The following is a 21,015-nucleotide window of genomic DNA, read 5'->3' as shown; positions in this document are numbered from 1 at the left end:
CTCAGCCAATTAAGCGTCTCACAGAGATTATTATCTGGCTCCTCTACACAATGCATTAAGTTCAGATTTTTTTTTCATCCACTTAGAAACTTTAATTTTATCCAGAGAACTGGTAACATCCTAAATCCTTATGTTTTATGCTGTATTATATCTGAATCATGACAGTAAAAGAAAAAAATAAATCAAAAAGGCAAATTTTTCATGATCTGGAAAAGGCTCAGTATTTTGCTATTCAGGATTATAAAAGAATATTTACTTCCAGATAGAGACCATTAATACAAAGTTTCAGTAGAGACTAATCACAAAGTAAAAGCTAAAATGAAGGAACTATAATAGAGTCCTACAGCACTCCAGAGTTTTTATCACAAACATTTTAAAAGTAAACTTACCTTTTCAATTAGGAGCTTCTTGCTCATTGAAATACATTTGTTTAACCTTTCCTTATATTTTTCAAGTAGCTTTTGTTGTTCATCTATTTGTCTTCTGAGATCACAGTTAGCCTAATAAATACAAGAAATATTAGAAGAAATACTGAAACACTTTTTTTAAAATCAGATGCCAATTAAAATAAAGGTATCTACCTTCAACACATGCATCTTTCACACAGCTGAAGCAGGGAACATACATAAATACACACATATAGTAAGAAAATGTTTGTATCATTCCTGTAGGTAAGAATGGATGTGTAAAAGATGTTTTTCTGTTTAAAAACAGGCATATACTTGAAATAAAATACACTCAAGAACATTACTTCCTTTACACCAAGTTGCATTCTGTATTAGACAGTACTCAGCTTGTATATTTTCTATATATAAAAACACTGTACTGATATTTTTTTCCAGTTCTCCAGAACTAAACTGATGTTAATTTAGCTCTGGATCCTTTGTGTTTAATTGCCAAAATAATGCAAAATTCTTATGTTTTTCACATGAAACAAAACTTTTACATTATGGACTTTTATTGTGAAAAATTTCAATTATCTGAGTAGAAAGTATACCAAGTTTCCTATGCTGCAGTTATCTTTATCAACTTAGAAAAACACACTATTCTGTTTAATTGTTTTTTTTTTTAAATGTTAGCTTTCTACCTCATACTGTTGGACATGAGCTGAATCAGGTACCCACAAAGCCTGCAAGCAGAATTTTATATGTATGGTATCATGGATATATACTTGCACATACAAACACATATAACAGACTATGAGTTGTGAATGGAGCGCTTTTTGTTTCTTTAGTATGCAGTTTATTTCACATTCCAAAATACCACCTTTCCAACCCTACATTCAGAGATATAAGCACTAAGACTCCTTTATCTGAAAATAAGTATTAACAAAAAACAGTATAGCATAGGGTAGGTTCTTATTAAAAGTAGTTATTGTCCATGGCTGTTTGCTACAATCACCTTCATTCTGAAACTGCAGCTGTCCCACTGACGACTGTTATTCACAATTAAAACAAAACAAAACAAAATCCATTGTATGAAATTATATTAAGAACATAAGGAATTAACCAACTGTTTGAAAAACAACATTGGCATTCTTGGAAACCCAAGAAGTACAGAAATACGTATTTAGTTGTTAACGAGTTGTAATATGGAGAAGAAAAAAGCCTTAAGCATTTACAGGCTTCTCAGATTTTCAGGGGAAAAAAAAAAAGAACACTTTTCAACTTTTCATTTATGTAATTCCAGGGTAACATTGAAAAACACTGGTTATTTAAGCATTTAAAATATTCGCTGAGAATCCATTGCCTTTTTCTCTGAATAGTTTTACCGCAGATCTTACACTTACCCTGAGTAAGTCATCTATACGACCTTCTTTCTTTTCCAAGTCTTGATTTTTATTACTTTCTAGTGCAGCTAATTTCAGCATTGTGAGATCAGTCTGAAAAGAACATTTTAAAGTATTTAATACTTCTCTTTAATAATTAGAGCATTATTTTTGTCATGTTTGTTACAAAGGAAAATCAACTTGTATCAGCAACACATGTTACTTTCATGTATTTTGGTAGTGGCATGGAAGTTTCATATTCAAAACTGCTTTTTCCCTTCATTAGGAAGAGCTGGGAACAGCTGGAACAAATCACTGACAATGTAAGAAGACTTCATCACTCATGGACAATTTCACAAATAAGAATATAAAGCAAGGCAAGAACTCGATGGCAACACTGAGGGCTGCTCCAAAAGTAATGCCTCCTTTTTAAATATGTTGGTCAATGACATCAGAGACAGATGTTGGTGGTGTGCAGTAGAGGTTGAACCTTTCCAACAATAGACTGTTACATTCTGTTGCCATGTGACAGACTGCAGCAGAAGAACACACTGGCAAAATGGCACAAGAGATGGAACTGTGTATGAAGTAAAAATATGTCACTGAATTTCACCGTGCAGAAAAAAAATCACACCTGTTGACATTCACTGACACTTCCTGAACATTTATGGAGACCAAACAGTAGATGCGAGCACAGCGTAGCAGTGGCTAGTACATTTCATCAGTTTTGACAGCAATGGGAAAGACAAGCCATGCTCTAGACTATCATGCAGATTTTTAGAAGCATGACGTACAGGCTCCTGCTCATGGTTGACAAAAATGCAGAGCTAGCGGTGCTGACTATGTTGACAAATAGTATCTGGGAGCTGAGAATTCACTCTACCATGTAGTGTTATTGTTCTCTTCATATCTGCTGTAATTTCCATGGAAATAAATAGGAGGCATTACTTTCTCAGTGATCTACACAACTACTTTAAATCCTGTGTATTCTGTCAACAGCCAAGGTAGTCTTGTTCTAACTAACTTGTGATAAGAAGAACAAATTGCATTAGAAGTGGCAGAGATGATGAAACGTGCTATTGGCTTTTAACGTCATGACAGGAACTATATTGCATTTTGATTATCACCTCACTTTTTTTTCTGTTTTGTTTAAGCAGTTATATGACAACAGCAGCTGCCATCTCAATTACTATCCGAAAGAGAAGTCTCCCCTTCTAAGTTCACACAACAGTTAAAATCTTTTGCAGAAGCATACCAAGCACATTGTCTAACTGCTCACAAAGCACAAAATTGGAAGCAGAGTGCAAAATACAAAACTAATTCAAGAGACTGCAATTACAAGCTGCTGAACTTAAAAACAAAAGTTCTTTTGAAGACTAAAAAGCAAAGCTTCTGAAATCCTTTAAGAGTCTAATATTTGAAAACCCAAGAAATAACATATCTACCAATTTTTCCTATAGTTTGAATTTCCATGCTGAAAAGCGCTTACCTGAGTAATTTTAAAAGATAACTGCTTTGGTTGCGTGGTAGGGTGGTCCCCAAAAGCTAATGAAGTAGGAGAAGGACTATTCTGTCGAACCTGGAATGCACGAAAACAAAGAATTTTAGATGTAACTGTAGTATTCAATGATGAACATATCTTTGTTTACAACTCTTGGCAGGATAATGATACAGAACATAGAAATACGGTGTCCTAAATACACAAGGTACTATATGATACACTGCATTGAGAATTACTGCTATGTTGTTATGTTATACATCACTTGTATTCTAGAAAGGATGCAATATATTCTCTAAGAAAACTGGGACTGTCACTCCTGGGAAACAGATGGAAAGATTTAAGACAGTACATGACTGACACAAGGCAATGCCTGTCTTATAAAAACTTATTTTTCTGATTCTAAGATTTTGCAACTCAAAAAATAATGTGAGTTATTTTTGGAGAGTTTATTTCCCATGGGATAACTTGAAAGGGGAAGCTAGTGCTGATCAGAACACAAATTGTGTTACTGAAACTTCCCAGAAACACTGATTTGTGTGTTAGGCATTGCAGTCCATAAATTTCATTCAAGCACTTATGTGAGGGCCAGAAAGGGCTTAGCTTTAGTGCTGACTTGTGAAAGGCTTCATTTTCTCCTAATAAAAACCCAAACAGCAAATGAAGGGGGCTCAGCTGGGTGAAGTTGGGACAGAGGAGTCCCAATAAATGGGGCTAAGCTTCTCCAGACTGGGCTTCATCCAAAGGATGATGGTATAGTGGACATCGTGGTGTTATAGCAAGCACGGGGGTGACACGTTGATGACTGGACTTCAGGATGGTTGGACTTAGAGGTCTTTTCCAACCTTAACGATTCTATGCGACAGTATATTCAAGTCAACTTCCACGATCTTTATTATCCTCCATACAGTTAGCAATATGTTTGAAAGTACACAGAGGGAAATTAATGTTTACCATCACAAAAAATAAATCATTTCTGCAATTGGCAGAACCTGCGTAGCCATTAAGAATCATATGTGTATACCTAACACAAAAATGAGCACATGAGCAGAAAAAAAATGAATTTGTGACTAAGAAAAACAGTTAATAACAGGCAAGTTATTATTTAAAAACTTAAGATTTATCAAAAGCTTAGCTTTCAAGTCCTGCATCACGGGTTCACCTTCCCTGAAAGTAATAAAATACCCACTTATTTTGTGCAAAGCTTACGAATAAACACCACAGGAACATTTTAACATTTATAGGTCATTTCACATTGCTTTGTGTTCAAAAATCGTTTTATAAAAAAAACCCAACACAATACTGTTCAGAACTTATTTCTACAAAATTTTAGTTTTAAACATTCAACTTGATCCTTTTTTTCCCCATGCTGTTCAAAAATGAATTCCTTCCTATCATTCCTTCCTTTGAAAAAGTAGAAAAATATCTGTATGCCGATATTTTTAAGCCATGCTACTTTTAGAGAAGGAAACTATCTCCAGCAGTCATGAAGTTCACAAACTTACAGAAGAAGGGGCGGAATGTGAATTCTGAGGAGATCGGATTGCAGGAGGTACACCTCGAACTGGACTAGAGCCGTTGCCACCTTGGTACTGAAGAGAAGATATAACCTCAAATTATTCAACCTCTTTAATTAAAATATATCATACAAGCACTGAATGACACAGCTCATCTGTACAAAAAATATGTAATCTAGATTGCATTACTTGGATTACTGAAGCCTTGTGTCACCTAAAGAAAAGTGCAGAAGAAACTATTTTCTGTCTTTTAGTTCAGGCTGCACCAAGAAACTGCATCTCTACTTCAAGGTTTAACACCTAAACTTACATTGAAAAAAAGTATATCATATGAAGAAAGGCTGTACTTTGTTCTAATTAGTATTTTCATACACAACTGTAAGAAGGGTAGCCTACTAAGAACAAAGCAAGGCTATGATGTCACTGCAGAATTTGACAACTAAGAAGTTCACAAGTACCACCTAGAATTGCTTGTAAAAAAAAAAAAGTAAATTTAAAGACAAAAACCTTACCTCAAAATAGTCACTAATCTTGTGGCCACGTCCCCCAATACTCTTTCCTGGAACAAATACATTGTAATAGATTAAATAGATGACTTATAGATATGTTACATTTTTACCTGTACAATAATTATTGCAAAATCTTAACACTTGTTAGTAGGTTTTCTTTGATGTGATAATACGTGACCTCCTAACATTAGATAATTAAGGGATTGGTTACAACAAAGAAATCTGCATGTTCCTTCCATTCGGAAATCAGAAATCAACCCATACTTCTAAATCAGATTTAGTACACACTTAGCAGTAAGAAAGACCTCTTCTAGATAAAAGGAAGCATATCCTTCATCCTATAGATGAAACTTTTAGCAGCAAGTGTCTCTCCTTTTCAAGTGTTATCTCCAAATTCACCCACATCTGAAATCCAAATTAACCATTAATATTATATGCTCCAAGTGAGTTATTCTGCCCAGATATTCAGCCCAAGGACTTCTCTAAATGCCAGTTAACACTGTGGATGTGGAAGATAATGAGTACTTTCATTCCTCCCAGTATAATGATCAGATTTCAAGTCACAGCATCCACTAAAGAGATAAATAGAGAAGAACAAGATAACAGAATTTTTTTTATTTTAACCAGTAACAAAACAGGAGCAGCAACCCGAATTCGCCTTTCTTTGACAATCCATATGCAGCATTCCAAAAATCTCACCAATGCCTTATCCAATGGCATAAATATTCTACTCAGCTTTAAGACAATATGAACCATGGTTCAAAACTTCAAAACCTCTTCAAAGGAATAAATTTTTGTAATAAGTTAGGTGATCATTACCACAAATCTCTCTGCCCTTTTCAGCAAAGCCTTTCAAGCTTTCCTATTGCTCCAACTCTCAAGAACTCTTTGTAGTCAAGCATGTCTCTATAGTGGGATTGCTGCATAGTATTTTGTCATCAACACTCACCATGGAGAAAAAGAGACATATGGCAGTCCTCCGCGTGTCAAAGACTTTTAAAAGAAATATTTAGATAACTGGAAGACCTAGAAGAGCACATAGATAATTCCTCCAGTACTTACCCCATTTCTATACATCACTACTGCTGCCCTCTAGCCAGGTCTTTACATACCACATGATTCTGTTAGATTTGTCCTTCTTGTGCTTGATTCCCACATCTCACTTTATCAAATTAAATCAGTTTTCATAGAAAGGCTTTTCTTTTAAATAGAAATTCTATTCCACGTCATGTTATGCAACTCCGCACTGATGGACTGACAACATCAACTTATCTTGGCACAGTCAATTAGAAATAGATTCATGCTGATTTGATTCCACTTTCTAATTAATTAGCTCCACGTCCTAAAAATGTTTCAAGTCCAACCTTTCTGGATGATTTTGCATGTTAGGTAGATAAAATCCTAGGTATGGTGCATACAACAGCTGGATCCCTTGTTCCTCGTTTTCCAACAGCAGCACTTGCTGTGCTTCAACTATACAACTCCAATACACTGTTGTTTTCTACACCTGTTCCTACAGAATATTGCAGTGCAGACTATTCACTTTTATTGCTACTGACAGTAAAACATTAATTATTAGACATTATAATCATGTTGTGTATACCAAAAAGTTCTTAACTGTCTTTATTTTCTCTAACTGCAACTCCTTCTTGTAGTAGGAAGGACAAGCTACCAGACCAATGAAAACAGGAAACTTCATTGAAGCTCTCTGAACAAACCAGGTCTCTGAAGTAACACAAAGAAACCCATTCTAGTGAAACCATATAAAACTTCAAGTAGTATTATGTTGTGTCACAAAGACTTCTGGATATGGAGCCCACCGATAGCATCTGAAGTGGCATTTCTTAGCTTAGAAACAAAAAGAATCTAAAGGAGATGTCACCAAAACTAGTTTCTCTTCCCTTTTGATGAATTTTTGCCTTGAAATTTCTATTTCCTCCCTGAAAAAGTCACATTACAGAGAGAAACAAAAAAAACAAGCTTTGTAAACATTCAATTGAAAGTCTGTCTCATCCTGAGCCTCCCACAGCTCTAGAGCACTACGCCGTATCCATAGTAAGAAAAGTACGAAATTCAATTATTTTTAAATACACATGTAAAACAAGCAATCAGATATTATAACCAGTAATCCACTTTTCCCCTTACCTACTGAAAATAAATACAAACCACAAAAGTACTGCACATTTTTAAACAGTACACAGAATGCCAATGCTGCTGCAAGTTATGCAGAGAGCAATGCACAACTCTTATGGTCAAGTACCAACACAGTCCAGGTTTAATTGCCCATCCCTTTGACCGATGGATAAATTTGAGGTAGCGTTAAAAGATTTGACGTTTATCATCCCAAACCCAAGATCTGTCTTACGTAAGCAATACTACAGGATTTTTAAGCCTGGCAAGCTTAAATCATGATTTGTGCATCATCATTTAATCAAATGTATATAATAACCCTATAATTCATTTACAGTTTTACCTTGGCTGCTTTCACTCTGAGTGTCTGCTTTTCTTTTTCTTCCTCTGGAAGGTTCTGACTGTTTCTTCTCTGGAGTCTATGAAGAACAGAAAGAATGTGATCCAGCAACAACTCTATTTACTTCTATCACAGCTACAGTATTGTGAAATAAGCTGGAATTTTCGTTCATAAAATATGACTTCACAAATCAACAGGAATGCTGTTATTTCAGATCTTAGTTGAAGTAGATAATGGCTCTTGGTCAACCAAAGAAATATGAACTAGAATAGATACTGAAAGAAGTAGGAAATAATTCTTAAATATTTGTCCAAAAGGCAATTAGGTATTTTAATTGTAAAGCCATTATACCGTTTCATCTGCTCTGGGGTTTCTGAACATCCAAATTTATTTGACTCACACTGCATTTCACTCAAGAAATCTTCAGGTTATAGATGTGGGTATTTTACAACTCTCTTTTATCATTAACGAAATAACCTGCCTTTTGATTGAGCTTACTACACACTACCATACAATAAATACAGAATTTTAGTGCTTCAGTAAGATGACAATAATGTTACTTATTTTTTAAGTATAGAAGTCATCTCTAAGCTAATGCAATTTATAGATTTCTAGATTTAAAAAGTTTTTTAAAACCTCAAAATGTGAACATCTACTCACTCCACCCTGTTTCTCCGTGTCTCAAATGAAGTCAAATAAAAACATTAATGGTAAGTGAAAAAGTGTGGACTCATTCAAATTGTTTTCAGGAATATTATAAATCACTGCCCAGAAATGACAATCAGTGCAACCTGATAACAAGAAAGGGTTTTGACGAGAAGGACCTTTAAGTTTTATTTGTTCTCCCTTGAACTGAGCATTCAAAATAGATAGTCCCCCTAGTGTAAGTTACATTGTACAAGCTGCCTTGGTTCAAGGCAAACATGCTCCTTCTGTGCACTTAGTCAGTCTGCAAGGAGCCTCATGCCAGTTACAAGAGAAATCACAGAAGCAATTACATGAACTCTATTTTACAGTCAAATAATGAGTGGTCCCTAATATCTTGGACTAAATATGACATAGGTAAGAAGATGCTTCATTCTTTTATGATACCAATGTCTTAATCATTTGACCAAGTTTGTCAGTTTGTCTCAAAGGATTCTTTTTTTCAATACAGTAAATGTAATGATAATTCAAATTTCAACAGATCACTGAAGGAATTTTAAATACATTTGAGTTCCAAAAACTTCACGTGGATACCTTCAAACATAAATTTTTTTACAAAAATCTGAGAATATTTATTTTGGCAAAGAGGTTACTTGTAATGTACAGAAAACCATCAGCCTAGAAGGGGAAAGCCAGGACAAGAAAGCTCAAACTTCCTTAATTTATATTACATATTTATATTACATATATTTATATACATATTGTTTACAATAGTTACAACTGTAACTGTTTTACTAACAGGCTACAAACGAAGTTAAAATGAGATATATTTATTAAATATTATTTTAAATTAACTCTTCCAACTACAATGTGTATGCTTTACAATCCTACTGTACACTAGCTGACTGAACAGCGTAGACTCCTGAAAACAAGGTTAGCTAAAAACTACATGATTCTCAAGGCAAAACACGTGTCTTAGATACACTATTTTTATCATTTGCAATATAAATTGTAATTGTATAAATTGTATATATATAAATCATGTAAATTGTTAACATTAAGCTATCTCTCCACATAACTGAACTGAAACTATTTAGCCAATCACTTTCATCCTATTCCTTATTCATCAACTTTTAATTTTACAAATATCCTTCTAATGTAATTAGTTGTACCTACCTTATCAAGCCAAAAACTCCCCAAAACTTGTCTACAAGCTAATTCATGCCTAACCGTTTAAAATTCTCACCCAAGAAAATTAGTTTTCATCTGCAATGACTCATGCATTCCACTCGAAGACATTTAAAGAGGTTTATAGTTTTAAAACTGAAACTAAAATAATCCAAAAGTAAATGTCTATTTCATCAAGCTCTTCTGATTTCTTCCAGTATCTGATTTAACTTTCCAAGCTGAAAACACTAATGATGTTACCCAGCAGGGTCACACTCACCTTTTCTAAGAACAATATTCACATGGCAGTGTACAATATTCAGACATTAGCAAATGCTCTCCAAAATCCTTTGTAATGACTGGAACCACAGGAATTAAAAGCTGAAGACTAATGGGGCTGAGGAGTACCTTCCTAGTAAAGACTGAAGCTGCTTTGAGACACTTCAGGACTTACCTACAGCCAAGATTTAGATTAAAATCCTGTTATTTCATAAGCAAGATGAAACAGTTATGAAGTTATCAGAAGTTGGCTTTTAAAACTATGTTAAAGTCACCTAGAGCTTGGCATATCAGCAGAGCTCTGCATATCACAGCCTTCATCCTAGTTTACTCTTTAATTTTAATGAGGTTCCTCTGAGCCTTCTCCTCATATTCACAGTTTTAATTCTTGGATTTTAACATACTCTTTAATGAAAAAAACATTTGTAAGTACCAACTCTCAACTAATTAATCTCCTTTTAGTGATACTCAGATAAATATTTCTATATACTTTATGTGTAGCTAAACATTTTCTACCATTATTGCAGAACTGTTAACAATAGAACTCAGGAAGTAATTTTTGTAGGGAAAAAAAAGTAATAAAATGAATTTTGTTTTGTCTCAACACTTAAACCTCCAGTATGCTTTCTTAGCTGTTAATGTTTTTCATTTGCACAATGAATGAGTTGATAGTTTTGCATAAGTGCTTTTCTCTAAATCCTATCCCTTCCAAAGCTTTACAGCTACAGCAAACAAATACAGCAATGCTGTTTTCCTCAGCAGCGCATTATAAATTCCAATTAGATCAAACCTTCAGTTACTTCTGAAATAACATTTATAATGAGGGTTTTGTATTAATGGGAACTGAAGCAACTGAACAGCTACAAGCAAGCAGAGCAAAACATTTAAGTAGCTAATCAAACCGGACAAATCAAGCCACAGACAAAGCTTTTCTCCTTTAAATAATTCATTATCCACAGAGAATAGAAAATACTAGTTGTAATTAAAAGAATATATTTGTAACCAAAACAAGGAGGAGTAATCCACTTTAACAAGGGATGGTGGAGGAAGGCCAAAATACCGAAAACTTATCAGAAGCACCTATTCACAGAGTGAGGTAGCCAATTTAGCTTAACTTCAAGCAGCTAGTACATACACAAATTATGCACCACAGCAATAAAGCATTTCATAAAATAGTAACAACATATAAGCTTAAAAAGAAGCTGAAACACAGGTCTAGATATTAAGTACAAATTGCCAGTTAACATTTATTGCTTGCAATGCTTGGTTTCAAGTTATACTGTAGATCCAAGTTTACTTTATAAAGTATCTCTTCAAACTATTATTCAATTATGCTGCCCTTTTCTTGGTGCATCTGGCAGAGGAAAAAAAAAAAAGACTACAATTCTTATAGTTGTATTTGCTGAGATGCATTGTGAAAACAAAAATGAAATATAGAATAAAAATTACACACCCGAAAGACAAAAATGGTTTTGGAGGAAGCTTGCCCTGCTTTGAAAACTAAGTGAGAATGGCTTTTTTTTCCTTAATTTAGAGATGAAAAAAAACAGTATGATTAATGCACCACTACATTGTTGCTACCAATTCATTTAAATGATTTTGAGATTTGCATTCCTACTTTTTTTTTTCTTTTCATATCTGTTTATAATACAGCAGTTTTTCTCAAAACATCAAACGATGCTGCTGCTTTCCTTATGAATAAGTCTTTGCACTTCTACATTCCACTACAGGAATTCTCTATTATGAAAATTTAATTGTCACATCATTTAAAAAAAAAAAAAAGAAAGATCTTGTTTCTAGTACTATGATTTAAAGTGTACTTCCTGTAAGATTACAGCATATAAGAAACCAGGTAATATTTTAAGAACTAAACTCTAGTAACTTATTAACATATCTGGCATGACAATTATACTTTAATTTCAGCGAATACAACCGCCAACTTCTGAAAATGGGTCAAGAAACCATATTTCATTATTCAATGTCACTAAGATTGAATTTTCAGAAAACAGAAGAAATCTGGAACACTGAATTGCTCTGTGTAGGGACCATTTAAAAAAATGGAAGCATTTCTATTTTAGAATCCAAGTAGTAATATATATATTATCCCCATCCAGAAATATGGCTTGAGGTTAAAACATGTGCAGAGACTGAAGATTGGAGTGAACTATCAGATTTACATGCCTTAGAAAAACCAAAACCATTCTGCTTGTATCTCATGTGTCCAAGTGTAAAATGACATTCTTCTGCATCAAATATTACAGGCATATTTTCAAAGAGTCCATTAAACATTAGTCAACATTTTTGTTGATGAAAGTCTTATTGTTTATTAGAAAAAAGTTAGCAAATTGTTTAAACATTTTCAACTGTTTTTTCTCATAGCATGACCATAAAGGTAATACCTATAGTCCAGAAGAATCAGAAGAAAAATAGTAAATAAAAGCTAGTCTCGTGACCAAAAAAACCCTAAAGAATGGGACACAGTAATGTATGCTTTCTCTTACTTAGCTTTTTTTATTTTACTTCAAAAGCTCCTACAAAGCAGAGTAGAAAATAAATTATGACTTGCTAGCATTAAAGCTTTGAGATAATAATGAATCTGCCTAGCATACTTACCTCTGATTCTTTATCACTTAAAGATCCCAAGCTTCCAAAACTGTGGTTCGAACTTTCATTATTTGTTGAGGCCTAGCAAGACAAATACAACTGTTATGTTACAAACAGATTTGTTAAGTAAATACTTCATTGTTATTAAGTATTACATATAAATAGTAGGGCATTACTATCACAGTTGTAACTAGTAACAGTGATCAAACTTTATGCTGATGAACTACGGAGTCCCTGTGATTTGCAACGGGGATAAGAAATTTGATGGTTAAGTGTTTTGATGTAGTGCAGTCAATTCTGTATTTTAATTTCTTCTGAGACAAGTAAAGCCTTGGAACGTTCAAAAGCTTATTTGGGAATAGTAAAAGATCCAAGGAAGAGCCTTATAAAGTGATTCCACAGAATGTGCTTATACATTCTATATTGCTCAAAGTGCTAGAGACTTAACAATTTACAAAAGGAAAGAGGCTCTAATTTTCTCTAAGTCAGACACTAGGCTATTGCAATTGTTTTTAAAATTCATTCAACAAAAGAAAAGAACGACTTATTGACAATTTTATTGTATATTCTTATAACAAATCACATCCCCCAGAACAACAAATGTAGACTACTGGAGAGAGAGAAAAAAAAAAAAAAGGAAACACTAATAGTTTCAAATTACAATATTTCTATAGAAATGTTCCACAGCTGATTTTTTCAGAGATCTTTTGAACAGAGAATGGCAACAAGGACATTTTATTGAAAGAGTCTGCTCCATTCACACAAGAAGTGCTAACATGAGGTTTGTTTTTTGTTTTTTTTTTGTTTTGATTAAAAGAAAAATGTTATACTGCTGAATTATTCTCTTCTCCACTCTGAAGTAAAGCAACAACTTAAGGCAAATACTTGCTTCAAAGCATTTAATTGCAGCACTGCATCAGCTTACAATACAGATCTTTGACATCTCCTGGAATAACTAGATCACATCTGAATTAAGATTTCTAGACAAATGCAATTAAACCCACAAAATTTCAATGTATGTTTGCCCCCAAAATAGTTTCTGGTTTAAAAATGCCTAGATGTGCCTTGTGATTCTTCAGTAGGTGATCCTACTGGAGGACAATAATCTCAGTAACCTACACTCATGTATTCACTACTGCTTACTGAAAAAGCTTGAAGATGCTGGACTTTACCTCCTCAACAGCTGAAGAACAATTCAGCAGATAGACCTTCCAAATAATTATCTCAATAAACAAGACTCCATCTCAATTTAGTTACCGGAAGAATAAAGTCTTAGCATGTTTTCAAAAAATAATCTGCATGCATCTGTGTGCTGCAGCCACTGCACTGTCTTGGTAGATTATGAAAACGAGAATTCAATGCATGGAATCAGGTATGTATGCGAAGAGGAGGTGTTCTCATTTTTGCCTTCAAAGTACATCTCCTTCTCCCAGTTACCTTAGGGCATCAGATCAAAAAGCTTGTATCATTTTTTAAATAAAAGTCAGATCAGCTTCTCACAATGTCCACCAACAAGACTACAGACTATATAAAAAATTAAAAAAAAAAAAAATTCCAAACAGCCCAGATACACTGAGTGGTAAGAAATGAGTTTAAGATATAAAAGTCATACAAACAAAACTGACAGAAATGCCACTTCACTAATGGTGGGATAAACTGCAGTTGATATTGGTATTCCCCTCCATATTCCATAAGCAGGAAAAAGAACGTATTGCAAACTGCATTGCAGATCATTTGTAGAGTATATCTAGTCAAAATTAGAAGAACAAAATCTGCTAGGTGAGGATTTCTATCCATCTAAAAACTACAGCGATAGTAGTATCTTTTTACAACCAACTATCAAAGCATTTAGTAGTATTAAAAAACTTTATCTAGCTATCCATTTGTGAAACAACTGGATGAGATTCAGCTATCTTTTCAAATAGTTCTAGGACTGTGGCAAGGACAAGAAATTTATGTTTTGTATAGTAGAAAGGAAAAGGAAATTAGCTGGGTTTTTTTTGTTCTTGTTGGCTTTTTTTTTCTTTTCTTTTTTTTTTTCCCTAGCTAGTTTGGATGAACGACTTCAGAAAGTGGAATGTAATTTGGGTAAAAATGAAATCAGTTGAACAACTAGCAACAAAAAAAGTCTTGGAGAGATTTATTGCATTGATGAGAAGCAACTCACAGGGAGTTAAGTTTAAAGAAAGAGAACCCCAAGAAACTTGATAATTGATTTCAAATAAAATGCATTAAACACAGTAGTAGACAGATTCTGAGGAAGAAATACTGGCAATACTACAAGAGACCAACACAGCTGAATAAAAAAATAATAGAAGAAAAATTAAATGAACTCAAAAGAAGGGAGATCTAGTCATTAAAAAGGACAAAAGGTCATCTGAATTTTAAGTAATTACTTGAGCAATTATAATGAGTTAATAAATTAGGGAGTAAGTAAGTTGTTACAGGAAAGTAACAAAAATGAACCAGAATTACTGACTTTTCCCTCAATCTTCTTTTAATTACAATAGTAAAGTATACATCTTTTGTAGGCACACTTCAAAGACAATTAAATAAGAAGAGAAAACAACAGTGCATCAGTTACATTGTATCAATTCAATCTGATTTCTTTCATCAACCTCTGCTATCAGGTAGTATTTTGCTGTGTAATATAGACTGGTAATAAAAACATCAAACACTAAAGGGAATGTGCTAATAAAGCTTGTACAGAAATTTTAAAATAAAAGAGCATCACATATAGTTTGGAAACAGAATTCCCAAATATTTTAGCAATGAGTGAAATTAGATTAAAAATTAATAAAGATGTTAAAAAATAACTAAATTTTAAGTGTAATATTTGGTGAAGTACTCCCAAATACTCAAAACCAAAATGGAGTATCATTTAGGCAACAGTACTGCAGAAATTAGTCTTGGAAGCTGAAGTAAACTTGAATAGGATTTGTAATAAAAGCAAACTTATTTGGTAAATATATTAACTGAAGGGTAATATACAATACATGGAAGGTAATTAATCCATAGTAGTTGATGTTTATAAGGTCTTCCCTGAAGTGTTGCATCTTGGTTTTGACACTAGAGGACAGATTGCAGAAATTCTACAATCAAAATACATAAAACTCATGCAGGTCTCTTGAAAAGTTGAAATAATTGAGTTTTGCTAATATAGCTAAAACAACCTTCAAACAAGAAAACAATTAATTTTGAAAACAGAGGTCCGTGTGTCTATCTCAAGCATTAGTTAAGTAGTTGGCTATCTACAGAAGGAATAGCTCCTTTTAAATACTGGGAAAAACTTTCATTGCTGATCACGTGAACACTAGAACAAAACCACAAAAGAGCCTTATAACACTGTACTTTGGTGTCTTTAAGAACAATTAAACATGTGAATGGTTCAGGATAAAGAAACCTATTTCAAATCAAAGTAAGTGACTAATAATAATTTTCCTGAGACTCTCTTCCATTCCAATCCTTTATCTGCAAATAGCACAGGCAACTTAAAAGAGAGACAATATAAAATACTGTTTCAAAAATGGTAGATCTGGATAACTGTTCTTAGTACTTACTTTAGCTCCAACACTGCAACTTCCAGTACTCCCAGTGCTGCCACTTACTACTCCTGTAAATCTTGCCTCTAACAATTCTTGTCTTCTTGGGTCCAGGCTATGAAGCTCATCCATTGCTCCTAAACAAATAAATAAATTCATTATATTCTCTAAATTACAGTAGAATATTTTACAAGTAAACTAAATTTGCCACTGACATATAAAAACAAATAAAATAAAAAAAATCTGTAGTTCCAAACTGTCAACATTTCACCATCTGTTATTTAATAACAAATTAACACTAATTCTAGAAATTTTGAGGAAACTTCCCCATATCAGAATACCCCTGTCAATTCTGGTGAAAGCTAAAATTTATTAGAGGTGTGTAAGAGTCATGGAGCCTATAGTGTGTGATACGCCAACCAGCTGATTATCAATAGATGAAAAAACGAGCAATAGGATCAAAACATTCTTCAGCATAAAACCTTCAATTCAGCAATGCTCTTGTTCTCAGTATTATTTCAATTTTTTAAGGTATCAACATATTGATATGCTAGACAAGTAAAAATCATAGGAAAAATGAAAATGAGGTCATGGACCATAGTAACCATCATGTAAAAGGGAATGCCGTGTTACTTGGAGGGCAAGGAATCAAGAAGCAGGACCAGCTGTATGAAAGGAGCCAGAAGTAGCAGAGTCCTTCGAACAGGTGGTGCCTTCTACATTAAAGCAGCGTCCTTGGCATGAGCAGAAAAAAGAAGGTGGAGGGGAATGGATGAACAAAAGGAGTTTCTGATGTACCCAGATGAGCTCAGCAGCTCAGCTACAAGAATAGGCTGCAGTCTGATGTGTAGCCTTCTAATTTGTATTTAGATCACTTACGACTCTAATCAGTCTGAAAGATCATCTAGACAAACACCCTTCTGTATTTAAACAAACTGTGTTCTTTGTTTTTATCTTTTCAACTACTTGAACATTCAGTTTATCTTCAAATTGGAAACAGTTCAGTTGCTTTATCTTAAATAAGTTTTTTAATGCCGAAGTCCTTATGCACTATTTAAAAGATATATCCCTCAAGCACCATGCAAAATGATACATCCTCATTTTTTCAGCTAAGATAGAGCTTATCAACCTTGTACTTTCCAGTTGCACAGGACAACATACATTGTCAGAAAAGTAGTTCCGAAAGGACAGGAAGTAATCTTGATGTATATTCGGGTGATACTACTAAAAAAAAGAGGTTTGAATTTTCTTTTCACGAAAACTATTTTGCAACGTTTGAGTGCCTGTATGGACTTTCACCAAGTATCTTTTGCCAAGTATCCTGACAAGCAAGGCATCAGCACAGCTCTACTCACTGTTAACAGAACATAAAAGGCAGATTATTACAACTCCTGGCTATCTCAGCAATCTTTAGCATTCAAAAACCAGATAGACCTACCATCCTCTACACTCTGGCCACCCCAAGCCATGCAGTTCAGCCTCCCGGCAGGGAAAGCCCTGGCTCAGTCACTTTGTTAATTCAAGCTGCCTGAATCTTAGCAGCAGTATATGCCTTGCTCCAGTGGGAAGGCCAGTGGCAGGAATCAGGGTGCCAGCACTCCTTCACACCAGACAAAGAACAGTCAGAAAGGAGACATTTGGAAAATGTGGTGGTAGAACCTTCCTTCGACAACCAAGGCACAAATGGCTAGCACAGCACGCCAGGTTCTGCTTCGTGAAGTGGGGAGCCCATAGGGTGCTGGAAGCCTTTTCCAACGCTGCAAGAATGCAGGATTGGTTTCAAGTTGCAGCTGGCTTATCATCTGCAGTCATAACATTGCTCCTGAACTGGGCCGACAGAAGCTTCTCTAATTTCCATGCGTTTTAGACTAAACTCTCAGAGGAAAAGACTGCATTACTATCTGCACACACAGTGCCAAACATTCAGGAATATTCTTTAAAACTCTTGCTTCCCAAAATCTTCTTGTGTGCTGCTCCCAGTGGTTTCAGAAACAAAGTGCACACTTCCTCGTTTACGCAAAAATACTCCTCAAATTTACACAATGGGCAATGAGGCCTTTTTTTAAGCAGATCAATACAACATATCCTTGCTACCACATACATAATCTATACCTCAGTGGGGTAGTATTCTTTAGTAAGAGCATAAGAAACTGATGAAGTTCAAATGGCCACTGTCTCACTTCGTAACAGTAAAAGTGTTCAAGTGTTGGCCATTCCGAAACAATCGATTTTAGCATACCAAAGCAACCCACTTACTGAAGCAGGACTAGCGATATTCAATATTCCTATTTGCTAGCCACTGCCCATGACAGTTCAGAGCTTACCTAAAATTACCAATATAACTCTAGCAAACCACATGCGTACTGCAGAAACAGATACTGTAATACCCAGTATTGCTTGTTTTAGGAAACATGGGGAAGCAAGAATCTCCATGGATAGTTAAGGCTCATTGGAAATGGCACGGGGTAGAATTGCTACACAGGTTTTGGTACCGGTTTATTTATTATTTGCTTAAATACTACTGCACTGAAGAGATCAGCACTCCTGGGCCACTCTACCAGTTAGGTGGGTAATTGAGCGGGCAGATGGGTATTTCACCACACAGATGAAGTACACTTTTCATTTTTATCTGTTCAACTTTTAAAGTCTACACATGCTAATGAAAGCACTATATTCTCTTCATTATCACTGCTGGAGTCTTGCTTTTCTTTTACATTTAAATGTCCAGAACCACAGAGCACCACACAATGAACACATACGCTCCATCATCCATGTGATAAGAAGGACAAGTCAGGAAAGCTGGAGTCAAGCTTTCTCTAAACACAGAGCAAATCCTAGACATCTACCAAACTGCCTCCCTCAGTTAAGACAGACTTCCACATGCAGCTGTTTTTTCAAGAAAATACTGTTCTCTATATTCCTTCAGCCCTGGTGTATGGGAACCGTTGAGTCACTGCCTGAAGCACTGATTGAGCACCTGGGGAAAGGAGCCGGTCAGCCCTGGGAGCACAGGTGAGGGCAATTCAGGTGTGTGACCAGAAGGGGTGAGCCTGGCTGCACCTCTCAGACCTCATTTAAGGGCTGACTGCCACTGGGAAAGGACTTCTTTCTGGAGGTCCCTCCTTGGTGGAGCTTTCCCCTACAAATCTAGAATCTTCTGATACAGGTAAGGAATCTTTTTCCCTTCCCTTATAGCACCTTGCTATCATGCTGATCCTTCTATCATTATACCTCTGGTGAAACACCTTTTTCCATCATACTGATCTGTCCAATTGCTACACCAAGCTTCCTGCTTTTAAAGGCAACTTCAAAGTGCTAAAGATACAGGACAAAGACTACTTTTTTTTAAATAAACATCAGATTTTATAAATTCAACTGCTGTTCACAAGATAAACTAAGTTTACAGTTTTAAAAATACACTCACAGACTAGCTGAGCTAGCTTCATTCCTACTACAGAAATTCAATTCACCAATTCAAAGGACATGCAATCACATCGTAAAAGTACTTCACTGAGGCATACTTATGATGCTGAATGAAGAAGTGGCACTGCTACCGACCACTGCCATTCAGACATCTGCTACCTTTCACAGAAAATGCCTCTGAGATTACCTGATCCTCACTATGAGCTCTAAAAACTTACTTTTCTTTTTTCTTGTAACCACTCTAAAAAGCCTCTTTTTGTCATTTTGAAAAATTAAAGTAACCAACACTACGTAGCTGCTGTATTTTCTTTTATTTCTGGGGGGGACGGCAGAATCTTCTGAGTTTATCTTTGAGAACCGCGCGCAGTCTCTAACACAGAAGTCCCAGCATATTGTCCTGCAAAGGATGCTTGTTTACCAGGAGTGAAACTTCTGAGAGTCTGTTTTGCAATGGGTTATATCAAAAGCCGGAGTTCTAAACTCAGAGAAATAACTTGCAAGATTTTTCTTAGGGCAGTCAGTATCCTCAGTCATACTGTATTTCTACCTTATCAAAATGGGTGTGTAAGGAATCAGAAGATTCTTCATAGTCATTTGAATTGTTTTGGTGACCAGAAAACAACAAAGTGCAACAAACTTGTAAGCCAGGCCTTGTGTAGCAGAATGCTGGCTGCTGTCTTAGCCTCCTGTGAACAGAACCTTTTGGGACACATGCATGTTGTGATCTCCACCTTGAACAGTGCTAGATTACAGAGCAGATCACACATGTTCTTTTTTACTAAGTACAGAATCAAGTCCCAAGCCTCAAACCTTATTTTCAACCCTCGTTACCTTGAATGGACTCTCGTTTGCCTGGCAATTAATTACAGTTTCCAGATGAAGAAAGATCAACGGCTTCACACATTGTCAGTTCTCAACGATGAAGATAAAGTTCATTATGCAGAAGCCAGATTCTTCTGAGAGCAACCCTCATGATCAGAGTGAGGTCCCCTCCCCTGGATTCAGAGACAGCACAAACCACCATTCATTTAGGTGAAAGGTATAATGGTTTGGTTGGGTTCCTTCAACAGGCTTCTACACATATAGCTTTTAACTGCACAACAAAATAACACAAAGCCTTATCTATTGAAGACCAGAGCTCAATTAACCGAAATGTGAATAGAATACCCTAATATGCTTTAAGTAAGCACTGAAGTGTTATGGGAATACACATGGTGTGAAAACTATGGTTTTGTTTTTTTTAAAAAAACAAAACAAAACACTTAACATTAACATTGATTATATTACCACCACGTGCTCTCTTCACTGACAGAAGCATGCTTTTGATCAGTAAATCTATATAATATCAATTTAAAAAGGAGTGGAAAACAAGAAAGTAAAAGGTACACATCTCAAATAGTGAGAAAAACAGTCTGGGAAGCAAACTTTTGATTTAAGAAAAAAAATTCCTATAGATGTATCAAACAATCTCTGAAACTATGAACACCAAGCTTCCATACATTCTTCTATGTATAGAAAGTATCACAGGACTTGTGTTAGAGACTGTGTGTGGTTCTGAAAGATAAACTCAGAAGATTCTGCCATCCCACCCCC

General features: G+C 35.1%; 1 protein-coding gene across 1 annotated transcript; it reads right to left on the bottom strand.

Moving 5' to 3' along the window:
• Nucleotides 1-347: 347 nt before the first annotated feature.
• LOC100541052 (serine/threonine-protein kinase tousled-like 1) lies at nucleotides 348-18,186 on the bottom strand. Its single transcript, XM_019617195.2, has 8 exons — nucleotides 16,018-18,186; nucleotides 12,467-12,538; nucleotides 7,766-7,841; nucleotides 5,296-5,342; nucleotides 4,772-4,858; nucleotides 3,258-3,347; nucleotides 1,790-1,882; nucleotides 348-500 (listed from the first exon to the last, which is right to left on the bottom strand). Exons 1-8 carry the CDS (start codon nucleotides 16,156-16,158, stop codon nucleotides 363-365), a joined length of 744 nt encoding a protein of 247 aa, XP_019472740.1. The 5' UTR covers nucleotides 16,159-18,186; the 3' UTR covers nucleotides 348-362.
• Between the last annotated feature and the right edge of the window lie 2,829 nt (nucleotides 18,187-21,015).

Source organism: Meleagris gallopavo, chromosome 7 (assembly GCF_000146605.3).
Source record: "Meleagris gallopavo isolate NT-WF06-2002-E0010 breed Aviagen turkey brand Nicholas breeding stock chromosome 7, Turkey_5.1, whole genome shotgun sequence".
In the NCBI taxonomy this organism is placed as follows: domain Eukaryota; kingdom Metazoa; phylum Chordata; class Aves; order Galliformes; family Phasianidae; genus Meleagris; species Meleagris gallopavo.
Note: the sequence above shows the minus strand (reverse complement) of the source record. Positions and strands in the feature narration are given on the sequence as shown.